The following is a 15,487-nucleotide window of genomic DNA, read 5'->3' on the forward strand; positions in this document are numbered from 1 at the left end:
TGGATAGAGCGTCGGCCTGCGGACTGAAAGGTCCCAGGTTCGATTCCGGTCAAGGGCATGTACCTGGGTTGCGGGCATATCCCCAGTGGGAGATGTGCGGGAGGCAGCTGATCGATGTTTCTCTCTCATCGATGTTTCTAACTCTCTATCTCTCTCCCTTCCTCTCTGTAAAAAATCAATAAAATATATTTAAAAAAAAAAAAAAAGGAAACTTGGAATGAGGGGCCCTGAGGTGGGGAGGAAAATTAGGAGAGTGTGATATACCAAAGCCAGGGGAGAAGTGTTTCAAGAGGGAGACTGGTCAACTGGGGTGAAAGTCCTGAAGAAATCAAGTAGAAGTTACGTACCTAGTTAGCCTATTGAAACAGAGGCCGAGAGGTTGAGAGGACCAGGCCAAGGCCTCCTAGAAAACTCTCCAGAAGCCAGCATAATGTGCTATCTTAGACCAGGGGTCTTCAAAGTTTTTCTCACAGATCACAAAAAATAATTTGAGAAATGATGCTGCTCCATCACTAAAGGATGGTTCTCTGAAACTGATCTTTTTAATTGTTCCTCTGTCACTTCCAGGATTTTGTATTGCCCCAGGCAATGTTCCACAGTAAGATTCAGGATGCGCCAGGGGTGTGCCTTTCTTATGGAGACTAGCAGAACTACAATTACGAAGGAAAAGTTCGCTTGGAGCTTCAACCCCAGGACCTTTCCCAGGTGGAGTACATATGGAAGTTGAGGATTCGGAAATGAATTCCCTTAAAAAATAGAAAGTCTTAGTGTATCATAGGGATATTGCATGCCCCCATTTGAAAGCTAATGTTACAAAGGATTAGGGGCAATCTGAAACTCCTGCCAGATTCCTGGAACCTGGAACTGACTGATGGGACCAGCTGGCCCTAATGGAATCAGACCCCTGTTTTAAATGCCTGAAGAGTATAAGGTGATTCAGAGATAGGTGTGGGTAGTTCGGGGGATCCTCCAAAAGCTTGCTGGTTCAGGTGTCTCCCACACCACTACAAGGTATTTCTTCTTTAAAAAAATAAGTTTTTATTGGTTTTAGAGAGGAAGGGAGAGGGAGAAAGAGAGATAGAAACATCAATGATGAAAGAGAATCATCGATCAGCTGCCTCCTGCATGTCTCACACTGGAGATTGAGCCCATAGCCCTGGCTCTAACCAGAATCAAACCGTGACCTCCTGGTCCATAGGTCAACGCTCAACCACTGAGCCACGCTGACCGGGCTCAAATACCACTTCCTTTTTGAAGCCTTCCTTGATCTCCCTGATCTTCTCCAGACAGAGTGACCTCACTCTCCCCAATCCTACAGGACATTGTAATGTGTTGGGGTTATTTGTTACATGGAATATGGGCTCAAGTCTTATCTCTTTCACCTGAAGTCTGTCTCACTTGCCACAGTACCTTCCAGAGTGGCTGCTTAGTAATGGTTATAGAATTTTTGAGGTAATTAATGAACAAAGTTACAAGGAGTTAAGGACATATCCTTTAGTGTCAGGCACTTGGGTTTTATTCCTGGTTTAACTGTTTTCTAGGTGTATCATTAGATAAATCATTTCCCCTCTCAACCTTTCCTTAGAATCCACTCCATGGGACAGTTGTGAGGATTAAGTGATATAACACAGATAAATTGCTTGGCAGACACTAAGCCCTCATTCAGTGTTAGCTGCTGCAATAGGAATTCAAAGGAAGGACAGAAGTCAAAGAGACTTCCTAAGCCTCCAATCTATATTTCCTTTCAGATTTCTGTTTTTAGTTGTTTTGAGTGGGATTTTTCATCTTTATTTTGGGGGTAGATTTGGCTGGCGTTATGCTTAGGGCCTTCTGGCAACAAGAACTGCCCAGTGCCACAGATTTTGGTGACCACCAGCTATTTCCTTCCTTTATAAGAAGCATCTCTACCCTGTGATTGAGCGATTGAGCTAGTTAGTTTCCTCCTACCTAATGTTAAAGAAAAAACAACAACTCAGTGACACTTGTGAAAGCATGGTAAGGAAGACTTTACTCACAGCAGGGGGACTCTCACTGTGGGCGTAGAGCCCACTGCAGTGAAATTTTGCAGCGGGCGAAAGAAATTAGTCTCAACTATGAATACACCATGGTCCTCGCGGGAATTTATAGTCAGGGAGCAGGGCAAGGGTCAGTGGATGGAAAATTACTAAGAAGAACCATTCGGGGTCAGGCATTCTGGCTGAACGAACCTACCAGGATTCTGGTTGAAGAGAGGCCAGGGTGATCAGACGTCACATGAGGAATGGTGGAGGACAAGAAACCCAATCAGATATCAAGGTGATCAGATATTGAGGGTGAGGGGTTCTGATTAAACCAGTGGTTCTCAACCGTCCTAATGCCGCGACCCTTTAATACAGTTCCTCATGTTGTAGTGACCTCCAACCATAAAATTATTTTCGTTGCTACTTCATAACTGTAATTTTGCTACTTTTATGAATCATAATGTAAATATCTGATACGCAGGATGTATTTTCATTGTTACAGGTTGAACATAATTAAAGCATAGTGATTAATCACAAAAACAATATGTAATTATATATGTGTTTTCCGATGGTCTTAGGCGACCCCTGTGAAAGGGTCGTTCGACCCCCAAAGAGGTCGCAACCCACAGGTTGAGAACCGCTGGATTAAACTGACAGCGGGGCTCGAAACTAGATTTACAAGGAAGTGCACAGATGGGCCCAGAAGGTTCAGGAGCCTGACAAAAGACGGGTCAAGCAAAGAATCTTTGTCACCGAATGGAGTTCCGCTATCTGCAGTGAAGAAGCCCACATGATCTGGGAGAAAGAAGTTCCAGGGAGCATGAAGAGCGCCTGCCTCGCAGCTTCGGAGCTTTATTTAGTTCAGTTCTCAGCTTTTCTCCCCTCCTTGCAACAGCCTCTTAACCCATCTCCCTCTTATACCAAGGACTGTTGTGAGGAAAGCATCTAGCACAGAGCTGAACAAAGTAACCAGTAAATGCAAGTCCCCCTCTAATCTCCTCCACACTGGTCGCAGGTTTACACGCCTAAACGTCCTCTTCTTCCCTCTGAAGATGGATGACTATCCTAGCTCGTAGCCCACCTCTCCACTTGTATACTTGCTACTCAAGGACATCGCTTCAGCAATTCTCCCCCTCTCACCTGCAGCATCAATTTCCCCCTCTACTGGATCCTTCTCAGTCAACATATACGTTATCTTCCCCATCTTGAAAACAAACAAAAAGTTAACCCTTTCTTGACTCTACTTCCTCCTCCAGCTGCCAGTTTCTCCTTCTCTTTGTAACAAAACTCCTTGGAAAAGATATGTGTGTGTGTGTGTGTGTATATATATATATATATATATATATATATATATATATATATATATATATATATATATATATATATATATTTTTCCCCCCCACCATTTTCAATTCCTCCCCTATTCTCTCTTGAACTCACTCCAATCAGATTTTTGTCCACTACATGCCACCAAAACTGTTCTTCTCAAAATTGCCAATATCTCCACATTGGTTAATCAAATTACCATTTCTTAGTCATCATATCATTTGACCTGTAAGCAGCATTTAACACAATTGATTATTCTTTGTCCCTTAAAAAAGTTTCTTCACCTGGCTTCCAGGATTTCTCCCTCTCGTGGTTTTTTTCTTTCTGCCTGTTCCTTCTTAGTGTCTTTTGTGGATTCCTTTTCATTTTCCCAGGATTGAGTCATCATAACTATCAGAACTTTTCTCTCTCTCTCTCTCTCTCTCTCTCTCTCTCTCTCTCTCCACTAATTTCCTAAGTAATTTTTTCTGGTCCTTGGCTTTTAAATATTATCTTTATTCTGAAAGCCTCTAAGTTCATATTGTAGACTAGACCTCTTTCCTGAACTCTCAGACCCACCTATGATAGAGCCTACTTGCCACATCCACTTGGGTGTTTAAGAGACAGCACCACTTATGTTCAAAACCAAACTCTTCCTATTTCTTTTCAAACTTCTCCCCTGGAAGCCTTCTTTGTGTCAGATAATAACAACTCCATTCTTCTAGTTACTCAGGTCAAAAAGTTTTGTGTAATTCAACTCCTCTCTTGTTCTCATACCTCATACGCAATCCATTGCCAAATTTTATCAACTCTGCTTGCAAAACCTATTGAGAATCCAACTACATTTCACTATTCTCACTTGGACTCTGTTCCAAGCCACCATCAGCCTACCCTGGGATTACAGTAATAGGCTCCTACCTGGCCTTTCTGCTATTGCCTCTCAGCCTGTTCTCAGTGCAGCAACCAAAGTGCTTTTGTTAAAGGTAAGTCAGAAGGTGTCTCTTCTATTCTCAAAACCTTCCATTGGCTTTTTATGTCAGGTAGATAAAAACCCTTCCCCTCCATAACCCTCATCTTCTAATATTCTCACCCTTCTGCCACTCCAACCACACTGGTTGCCATGTTGTTCCTGAAACTTACCAGGCATGCTCTTGCCTCAGAACTTGTTCTCTGTGTCTGAATTCATTCCTCCTAAATATCCCCATGGTCCCTTATTCCTGCAGGTCTTTACTGAAAACATATCTTTGTAATTATAAATCTCCCTAATTGACTAAAATAACGATTATAACTTAACCTTCTTTAAATCTTCAGCTATCACTCAAAATATATTTAATAAATATTTGTTGAAGAAATGAGAGGAGGTGAATGGAAGGAAGAAAGGTCTCCCATGTTCCTACAGTGCTTCTTGGTAAGTTACCAATATAAAAAAGTTTTTTCTAACACCCACTGTGGGAAGCCACCCATTGTCTTCACTATCAGAGACGTGCAAACAAGGATCCCGGAACGCTGGTGAACCTTGAGCCCTGGCAAGGGCCAGAGCTATGCACCGATTGTTTAGTCCAGACAGTGGGGGCTCAAGCAATTTCCTGACCAAATAGTCTGAGAGTAAATCTTTCTAATATTTACTGGCCTTTAAGATAGTCTGTCTGTTACCGCAATTGCCTGTCTAAGGGCTAGGTGTGTATCCGAAATTGAATAAAAGGTTGGCAAGGCCTGGGCACGAGTGGAAGTCCTTCTCCTTGCGTTGGGCTTCCCACCTGGCCCCCAATATTTCCAAATTATTACTTCTTGTCTCGTCTCTGTCATTTGCTCGCGGCCCTTCTCCAGATCCCAAACCCTGAACCACGCAGGACGTGGATCCACAATCCACTCAGTTAACTATAGTTTACAAAGTGAATTCCAGCCATTCATACGGTCCTTTCCATGAAGTGGGGAGGGCAGAGGTTGTGAGTTTTATTTTACGAATGAGAAAAACAAGGCTCAAAGAGATGAAATAAATGACTTGCCCAACGGTGCACCACAAAGTAGTGACAGCCAATGCCTGAATCCAGGTATCTGACTCAAACTCCTTTTCCATGAAGAAAAAGGAAAAGAGAAGTCAGAGCCCTGGTGATTCCATCTTAGGGTGTTACTCTGAAGTCTTAACACTCCTATTCAGCTGGCTTCACAATGGACTCTGAACCTTCCTGACTAGAAATTTACCTTAGGGATACATTTCATAAGCATCCATTTGCCTTATATCAACCTCTTCTTTCTTTATCATTAATTATCTTCTGTCACTTATATCCACCATCCTTGGTAGTCAGCTCTAGCCCTACATCATCATTAGCACTTCAATGAGCACTTGGCATTATGAGTAAGGAGATGAATAAGACAGATCATGTATTTAAGAAGTTCAGCCCAGCCTGTTCCTTTTCACTCCTTGAATGTACTGTTTCCTCCTTCTGGAATATACCCTCTCCAAAATCTCCCAACTTTGGGCAGTTCCTTGCCCTTTCCTCAATGTTTCCAGAACACTTTGTTGCCATCTCTGTCATAATTTATTACGTAACCACAGTGACTTACTTATGTCTCTCTCTTGAGTAGAATGTGAGCTGCTCAGTTCAATGGTGTGTATCCAAGTCTTCAGTCCCTGTGATCTCCCTGAAACTGACAACCCTCTGCCTCACCTTGAAACACTCCTCCCCTTTCCCATGATACATCACAACCAATTCCTCAATCTTTTAGGCCACTCTTTAGACTTATTTGTGGGCTCCACTTCTTTTAGGCCCTGAATATGTATGTGTCAGATGAGGCTTGTAGCCTGGCCAGGGATGGCTCAGTGGTTGAGTGTCGATCTATGAACCCAGTCAGGGCATATCAGGGTACATGCTCAGGTTGCGGGCCCAATCCCCAGTGTGGGGCATGCAGGAGGCAGCCCATCAGTGATTCTCTCTCATCATTGATGTCTCTCTCTCTCCCTCTCCCTTCCTCTCTAAAATCATTAAAAAATATATATAGTTTTAAAAAGATGAGGCTCTTAGCTTATATGGCTCTTTCCCACTCTGGTCTTTCAGTTTCTATCATATTGACTGAAGGTTTCCAAAATAGTCCTTCTCCACCCTCTTCTGAACTCATTTCTACATGCATCTCAGGCATCTTGTGGTCATTTCCATCTCAGAAAGTCTAAACCAAACTCCTGTCACCTCCCTCAAGCCATTCTAGAAAAAGTGTTCTAAGGTCAGATTGCTCCAGATAATCTATTTCATAGGGTTTACCTATACGGATTAAAGGCAATATAACATAGTAAAAGGCTTAGGCCAGGGCTTGATACACAGTAGGCATTCAATAAATGTTAATTATTTTGTTATTTGTTATCATTAGTTCTTTTTTTAAAACTTTGAAACTGTTTTTTAAAATATATTTTTATTATTGTTTCCAGAGAGAGGAAGGGAGAGGAAGAGATAGAAACATCAATGAGAGAGAATCATTGATCAGCTGCCTCCTGCATGCCCCACATTGGGGATTGAGCCTCCAACCTGGGCATGTGCCCTGACTGGGAATTGAACCATGACCTTCTGGTTCATAGGTCAATGTTCAACCACTGAGCCATGCCAGCTGGGCTTATCATTAGTTCTCATATCTAGACTATTGCCGTAGTCTCCCAACTAATCTGTTTGTCTCCTCTGGTCATTGTTCTGTACACTGGGAGGAGAACTAATGTGGAACATCTATTAAGTGCTAACCAGTTCATCCTTACAGCAACCTTAAACAGTTCTACCAGCATCATTTTATAAAAATGTAACAGAGCTAAGATTTGAACATAGGACTAATTCTAAAGCCTGTTCCCTTTCCACGGTTCCAAATTACCAGGTAACTATAAAATACCGTTTTCCACATATCATCCTGCTCAAAAAAAAAAAAAAAAGAAAAAGAAAAGAAAACACAAACAGAAAAATCTTCAACCGCCACTCCCATCTCCCTTCAACCCAAATTCATAATCCTAGGAATTAAGGTCTTCTACTATTTCCCTCACTTCCCAGCTCTTTCCTATAGAAACCCTGTGCTCCAGAGAAACTGCCCCAAGTCACATCCCGTCCATCCTCACCTTCCTACCTGACGTGCCCCTCCCGTTCCCTTTCCCTGGTTTAAACCCGCCCTTCCTTCAAGGCCTCGCTGGAGTCCCACCTGCTCCCTAACCCCCTCCCCCCCCCCTGCCTTCCCCTGGCCCAAGCGAGCCTCCCGGCCCCTGAAGCACCGGCCAGTGTCCTTTTGGGCGCCCGGTGTTTCCTACCCTGTGCTTCTCACCAAGCTGTAAACTCTACACGTCAGGGAACCAGCCTCCTTTTCTTTTGTAACCCAGGTAGTCCAGAGTTCCCCATACATATGGGGGTGCTCGCTAATGTGGGTTGTTCTGGATGACAGATGATCTTCCCAGCTGGGTGATCCCTCTCCCTCTGGGGGGTGAGGGGTGAGCTTCACCTTAATTTCACCTAACGTCGCTCAGGCCGGCCCCCTGAAACACCCTCCGCTCTATTCTCGCGTCCTCACCCAGGGCAGACCCCCAGGCGCGCTCCTCCGGGCTGTTTCTTTAACTCATTCTTCTCCAATCCCGCCATTAACCCCAGGGCACCCCCCGCATCCCCCCTCAGTCCAGTGGCTTCGGACCCTCGACCCCTATACCCTCCCGGGAGCCATCACGTGGCTCTCTCTCCAGGATTATTTGTTTAGCCTCTTCCTCCTCCCTCAGGGCTGCCCCTCGACCCCCCTCCTCCAGCCCCACCCCTCTGGACCCTGCCTCCTGAGCTGTTCCTCTGGCCTCCGCGGCCCCTTCCCGGCCTCGCTCCTCGACCAGTGCCCCGGGGCTGGCGCCGAACCGCCCCCCGCGGGTCCCGCCGGGTGCTGCCCCCGCGCCCCTGGCCGCCCCCCGCCGGGGCGGGGCGCGCGGAGGCGGGGGCGCGCTGGCGGCCGAGGCGGCGGCGGCGGCGAAGACAGGCGGGCCGGGCGCGTGTCCGCAGCGCCGTGACTCGGCGGCTCCGCAGCGGCTGCAGCGGGAGGACCCGGCCGGAGCCGCCGCCGCCGCCGCCGCCATCGCAGCCGGGCGGCCGGGCCCCGCCGCGGGGATGCCGAGGAGCCGGGGCGGCCGCGCCGCGCCGGGGCCGCCGCCGCCCGGCCGGGCCCCGCGCTGGAGCCGCTGGCGGGCCCCTGGGAGGCTGCTGCTGCTGCTGCCCGCGCTCTGCTGCCTCCCGGGCGCCGCGCGGGCGGCGGCGGCGGCGGCGGCGGGGGCCGGGGACCGAGCGGCGGCGGCGGCGCGGGCGGCCGAGGCGGAGGCGCCCTTCGCCGGGCAGGTGGGGCTGGTGCGCGGGGCCGGGCGCGGGCGCGGGGCCTCCGGGCAGGGCGGGGGCTGGGTCGGCGCCGGGGCCCGGCCGCGCCTGCGGCTGGGAGCGGGGAGGTGGCGGTGCGGGGGTCCGCGCCTGGGGTCGCGGGGCGGGGGCCGGCGGGCGGGGCCGGGGCCGCGGGGCCGGGAGCGCTTCAGCACCGCGGACAGGGGCAGCGGCGCGGGCGGGTCGCTGTCGTAGCGGCGGTGGGGTGTGTGGCCTGCATGACTATGTGTGAGGGAAGCCGTACACCGCCTCGGAGTAAATAGTAAGCGCAGCCGGTCGGTTGTGGGCTGGGGAAGAGCCCGAGGATGTGCACGCTGGAGGGAGAGGATGGGTGGGGTGGGGGCCAGGGGACGGGGAAGGACTCCATCACTGTCTTCGTATCCGAAGGGCTGTCACGTGGAGCAAGGAGAGACTTGCTCTGCGTGGCCCCGCGGGGCAGTACTAGGGCCAACAGGGGTGGGGGTAGGCGTTGCAAGAAGGCAGATTTCGGCTCAATATAGGAAGAAGTTTGTAACAATCGGAGCTGCTCACCCAGCTTCGGAGACGGTGAGCTGCTCATTACTGGCATGTGCAAGCCAAAGCTCCAGGAGAAGATGGGATGGATACATGCGTACTTGCACGGATACATGCATAATAATAACAATAATGCCAGCTAGCATTTAATGAGCACTCACTCCATGCCAGGCCTGGTGCTGTGTTGTATATAAATTAGTATCCTGTTTAATCCTCATAACTACTCTAGGAAATAGTTGCAATTATTATTCCCATTTTACATACCCACCTTCCTTCAGTGGAAATAGAGAAGAATTTGCCCAAGGTCACAGGGCTAGTGAGTGATGGAGTTGGGACTCTAACCTAGGCAGGCTGATTCTCGTCCCCGTGTATATTTAACCACAACGTTGTTTCATATCACATGGTGGTGAAGACAATGGACTAGGTAATTTCTTTGGTCTCTTCCAACCTAGAGGTCTACATTCTAGTAAGTGCTGTTAGTTGGGATCGTGGTTTTTTTGCTGAGGAAAATCAGAGTGATTGCCTTAGTAAATTCTAAGAGATAGAATATATGCTTGTTGAAGGAAGTAGTCTATTTGTTCAGAAGAATCTGCCAGAATGGGAACTGGGCATGGAACTCAGGGGGTCATAAACTCTCTGAAATTATGTGCAAAATTGTGTTTGTATGTGCAAATGTGTTTCTCTAGGAGAGAATCCATAGTGTTCTTCAATCTCTCGTGGGTACATGATCCAAAAAAATTAGAGTGTAGCCCAGCCGGGTGGCTCAGTTGGTTGAGCACCAAAAAAAGAGCGAGAGAAAGAAAGGAAGGAAGGAAGGAAGGAAGGAAGGAAGGAAGGAAGGAAGGAAGGAAGGAAGAAAAAGAAAGAAAGAATAGGTGGTGGGTTCAATTCCCAGTCAGGGCACATGCCTAGGTTGCAGGATTCAGTCTCCAGTTGGGGCATATACAGGAGGCAACTGATCGATATTTCTCTCGCATCTCTCTCTCTCTCTCTCTCTCTCTCTCTCTCTCTCTCTCTCTCTGTCTCTGTCTCATCAATAAAATAATATCCTTGGGTGAGGATTTAAAAAATAAAAAAAAATTAGAGTGGGTAGAAAGTCTTTTTAGCCCCATTTGGTAGTTGCCTTTCAAAGATCTCATAATTGCTAGTCTACTTTTAAAAAAATATTTTATTGATTTTTACAGAGAGGGATAGAGAGTTAGAAACATTGATGAGAGAGAAATATCTATCAGCTGCCTCCTGCACACCCTCCACTGGGGATATGCCTGCAACCAAGGTACATGCCCTTGACTGGACTCGAACCCGGGACCCTTGAGTCCGCAGGCCGACGCTCTATCCACTGAGCCAAACCGGTCAGGGCAGTTATGGCGACTTTTAATGGAAACTTTCCCTAGTCTGTTTGTGTTTCATCTTTTTTTTTTTAATCCTCACTCGAGGATATTTTTCCATTGACTTTTAGAGAGAATGGAAGAGAGAGGGAAAGACAGAGAGGAATCGATGTGAGAGAAACACACCCATTAGTTGCCTCCTGCATGCGCCCTGACCAGGTCCCAGATCGGGGAGGAGCCTGCAACCGAGGTACATGCCCTTGACAGGAATTGCACCTGGGACCCTTCGGTTCGCAGGCCAACGCTCTATCCACTGAGCCAAACCAGCTAAGGCTGTGTTTCATCTTTATTACATCTCAGCATAATGCATTTGCATGACGTCATGGGTTTATACACTATAAAAAGTAGGATTCCTTTAGTCTTCCTGAGTGCTTAGGGTGAGGTGGAAAGACCCTGACCTGGGATTTAGGAAGCCTAGCTTCTAATCTGAATGTGGCCCATGGTGGTGTCTGTGACCTTGGGCCCTTTCCTTGCTTTCTCTAGGCACGGATTTTACCATCTCAAATATGGAAGGATAGGGCCAGGTGATCTAAACTCTGAAACCCTTTTATTCCTATGAAATTTCAAGCACTAAGAGGAGGCTATTTGCTTGAATGTGCCAGGATTTGGAGAGAAGGTTGTATCCATTCCTTATCCTTGTTAGTTTTACGGGCTTTGATTGTTCCACCTCTCTTAGCCTTTGTCATTGCACACTTAAGTTTGCCCCTAATAACAGGCCACCCCTAGATTAGCCGTATTCATCCTCTGGGTCATTTTTGTTGCCCTTTTCTAGTTATCCTTGGGCCCTGACTTCTTTCTTATCTACTCCTTGTGCAGGGGCCATGCTAATCCGTGTATAGTTCCAATTTTAGTATATGTGCTGCCGAAGAAAGCACCCTAGCTTTCAATAGATATAAACCTGGCCATTGTCCCTAGATGTGGGACCCTGTAGTCTTGCACAAAGGAAGGTTGGTTTTCTCTTCGGTTTTCAGGTTCCTTCCTGCTTCTGCCTATTCCTTTGTCAACCTTCCTGACCCCAACACTTTAGGCCACTGCCTTTAGGAAACAATCTAGCTCCCGGATCCCTTTCCTGGGTCAAAACTGATAGCCTGGAACACAACACCCAGTACGTGGATTATTTTTATAGCAGTGCATTACCTTACATTCCCCCACATTGACTGCCATTTTGCATCCCACTCAATACCTTTGCTTCAGCTCTCACGCTCTCCTTTGGCAAAGCATTTCCCTACCTGAAAGGGCTTAATATGATCTGCAGTCCTGAAATTTTCACTTTGCTCTACTTCTTCGGGATCACTTATAAAAAATTTAAATCAGACAAGTCCCAGCAAAGTCTCTTGGGGCCCCCTGCACTCTTAATCGCCTTTCATTCAGTGAAGTGGCCATTTATTTCCACCTATTGTTTCCTGTCTCTGAGTTCTCAGGCCCTCATTAAAGCACCACCCTTAATTCCATGATGTCTCCATTTTCAATGCCTAATATATTGTCCAAAACTTTCTGATAGATTAATTATATCCACTGCTTCTCTCAACAATTTGCATCTAATTATCCCTTTATTGTGTACTAGTAGATCACATGGCTGAAACCTTATAGAAATACTGTTGTTTTACAGCCTGCAGGTAATGTTGCTTACTCCTCTTTCTCTGTTTTGAAGCCTCTGGAGTTGGGCTCCACCCTGCCTCCTTACTAGAAGGCTGCCTTTCCCACTGCTCATCGGTGCACATTCTTACTCCAGAAAGGCATGTCTTTATCTTTTTTTTTTTTTTCATTGATTTCAGAGAGGAAGGGAGAGGGAGAGAGAGATAGAAACATCAATAAGAGAATCATCGATTGGCTGCCTCCTGCACGGTCCCTACCGGGAATCAAGCCCAAAACCCGGGCCTGTGCCCTGACCCGGAATCGAACCGTGACCTCCTGGTTCATAGGTCAATGCTTAACCACTGAGCAACACTGGCCGGGCTCTCCTTTATCTTAAGGCAAGTTACCCAGGTTTCTCTGGACACCTACAGATGCTGTTTGTGTCTGCGCCTCCGCCCGCCCATCTGCATCCTCCCCTTAAAGTTCCAGCCCAAGCTTTGCTTCTCTAGGAAACTTTCCTTGACTTCTCTCGTCATTTGTTTCTCTCTTCCCAGGGGAATAGTTTGAGGCAGCCTCAGCCAGTTTGCCATTTAAGTTTTTTAAATAATTAAACATTATTTGTGGGGGTGGGAGTTATGCTTCTTAGGCAGGGCCTTCTCCAACCAAAACACTTTATGTTTTTAGATCTTACACAATCCCCAACAACCAGTGGTCATCGTTACGTATTCAAGCATTCAATGATTCTACACTTTACCCTTGATGCCAAAAAGTTACATGGATCTGAAATAGATGCTCATGGGTATGTGGATCTCCAGGTCCTTTCTAAAACCCTCCTTAGGGATGGGACTTATTGCCTACCTGTTCTTCCTTCAGTGGAAACAGAGTTATTCCTTTCAGCAGTGGTTCCACAATTTCACCCTTGAGTTCTTTCATAACCCATTCGGGAGGCTGTCATCTAGTGGTAGGACATACAATAAAGAGGAATTGAGAGAGAGGTGGCCATGACCTTAGAGAGCAGCACATAAGCACATAGTAGTACTTAGTATTTCTTGAATTGCCATTAGTGAATTGCCCAAGTGCACTAAACCTGATAGTAGGTGACTGGGAACTTTTTCCTGGTTTCGTGACTTCTTAGTTGAAAGCATTTTCACCATCTCTGGCTTTTGGTTCCATATCTCTCATCTTTCATTACCAAAAGACAAAAGAAATTTCATTCAGTTTGTTTTCTCCTTTTTTTTTCCCCCCCTGGGGCATGGAGGGGGAGGGGAGGAAGAGAGAAAAGGGAAAGGGAAAGGCAGGGAGGGCGTGCTCCTGGGAGGGAGAGCACCTCTCCTTTGCTTTCTTAAGTGTTTCTTTTGTATTTTGCACTTTGTGAGGGGGGTTCTCTACTTGGCTTCCTGTGTTTGGTTTATTTAAAGCATCTCTCATATTAGCGGAGTAGAATGGCCCACAGATAGTTTTTTTGGCCCTCCCAGTTTCCCATTGATTCTGAGGAAGACTGGTACAGGCAGAAAGAGACAAGCCAATCAAACAGGCCACGTAAGTAACAGAGTGATGCCTAGTCCGAGGGCATAATGGACTCCTGCCCTCTGGACCAGCTCGAGGAATCTGCTCTGGGAGAATGTTCTTCGGTTTGTATCTGAAGTCAGGGAAAGTTAGCGCCCTAGATGACTCCAGCGGTGGGGTGGGCCTAGTAAGAAGCACTATCAGATTCCCAAGCCAAACATATTTCAGTGTTACCATGGCCTCCAGCATAGCTTCATTCTCGTCTAAAAAAAAACACACAAAAAAACAAAAAGAACTTCACTCTTAGAAAGTTCTTCCTTTTACCTAACCTGAATATAGTCCCTGTGTTTTTAATTCATTGTATCTTACAATTACTGTGCGTTTTCTTATTACTACAGGGTGCTTTGTACTTCCATGTTCATGGCCCCTCTTGATCCTGGCAACAATGCCAAGAGGTAGACAGGGAAAATATTGTCCTTACTTTATAGAAGAGCAAACAGAGATTCAGAGAGATGATGTGACTAATCTATATCTTATCCAGGGACCCATGTGTAGCTAATAAACAGTAAAGAGAGGACCAGAATTAGATTTTCTGTCTGTGGTCTGAGTCTTTTCCCTCTACACTAGACTGTCCTGTTCTTGATTACTGTGATAGCTGTTTAGCCAGTGTTTTCCATTTCTAGGTATATCCCACTCTGGTCCTTGAAGAAGTAATTTTAGAGCAAATAAAAGTAAATTATAATTATACCAAAGAGATTAATCTTAGGAAATGCTTAGCCTTATGATATGGTATAGTTTGAACTCAAAATGAGAGGAACCAAATTCTTAATAGACTGCAGCCAATGTCTCCCCAGTACCTAGTATATGCCTGGCACATTCAAGACATTTGATAAACATTTTAAAATTAATTTCAATGTCTCTGTCCCCCACCAACTTCTTTGAACAGTGCTTGGTGCACAAAAAATCAGTAACTTTTTGAACGAATATATGAATGCTTGCTAGAGGTATAAACAAGGTCTGGAGGGACACTGAAGGGGAAGGAGATGAGGTCCCCAGCTGAGGTTGGGGAAGTCAGGGAATGTTTTAGAAAGAAGGCTGACATTGAAGATAAGCCTTTGAGAGACGAGAAGGACGGGGAATGTTGAGGGGGGCAGTCCAGACAGAAGAAAAACCATGAACCAAGGTTCCACAAAAGCGTGTGGCAGATTTAGTTAGCAGTAAGTAATTTGCTGTGCCTGGGGCATTGGGTTACTTGCTATTTCCAGTAAGAGTGTATGAGAAGGAGAGGCTGGAAAGGGAGGCTGAGAGCAGATTGTGAAATTGGCTTTCCTCCAAAGCCAGGGGAGTCATTAAAGGTTTCTGAGCACAGACCTGGCCGGCTCAGAGCCATGTTGAGGAGGTGGAGGGGCTGGGGCCTGTTCTGAAGCTGCTCTGGGTGCTGGCCCCTGCCCTGGACGTGTTCAGCTTTCTTAGCACAGCTCAGGTCTGTGTACCTGTTCTGGGATACAGCTGTGGATAAGAGCAGTGAGTGCCGGCTCTGGCCCTCTCCAGCTGAGAGATCTGGGAACAAATCATCTAGGTTCTCTGGATTCAGCACTGATTCCATTCAAGTCTTTCACTAGTTTTTCTTCATCCTTACTCCATGCATTCATTTTAAAAGCCAACTTTGAACCAGACTTTAATGGTATATAGGATAACAGCAAAGCCATCTACATAAAAGACACTACTTTCTCAAAGATCATACCGTGTTGTTATAATAAAGTAGGTAGAGAAGAATAAGACGTTGTTATTAACAACTTTTGTTAGCAATGGTCATTTAAAAACTCAGTTATATACC

General features: G+C 46.4%; 1 protein-coding gene and 1 non-coding gene across 2 annotated transcripts in view; one reads left to right on the forward strand and one right to left on the reverse strand.

Moving 5' to 3' along the window:
* The first annotated feature begins 8,407 nt into the window (after positions 1–8,407).
* Positions 8,408–15,487, forward strand: part of MMP24 (matrix metallopeptidase 24) — a 44,294-nt gene continuing 37,214 nt past the window's right edge. Inside the window, exon 1 of the mRNA XM_059705972.1 lies at positions 8,408–8,632. Coding sequence (XP_059561955.1) covers positions 8,408–8,632 — 225 coding nt within the window. The remainder of the gene's footprint in view (positions 8,633–15,487) is intronic.
* LOC132240342 (U6 spliceosomal RNA) lies at positions 11,340–11,444 on the reverse strand. Its single transcript, XR_009454265.1, has one exon. It is a non-coding gene; the product is annotated as a U6 spliceosomal RNA (small nuclear RNA).

The sequence above is a fragment of the Myotis daubentonii genome, chromosome 8 (genome assembly GCF_963259705.1).
Source record: "Myotis daubentonii chromosome 8, mMyoDau2.1, whole genome shotgun sequence".
Taxonomy (NCBI): Eukaryota; Metazoa; Chordata; class Mammalia; order Chiroptera; family Vespertilionidae; genus Myotis; species Myotis daubentonii.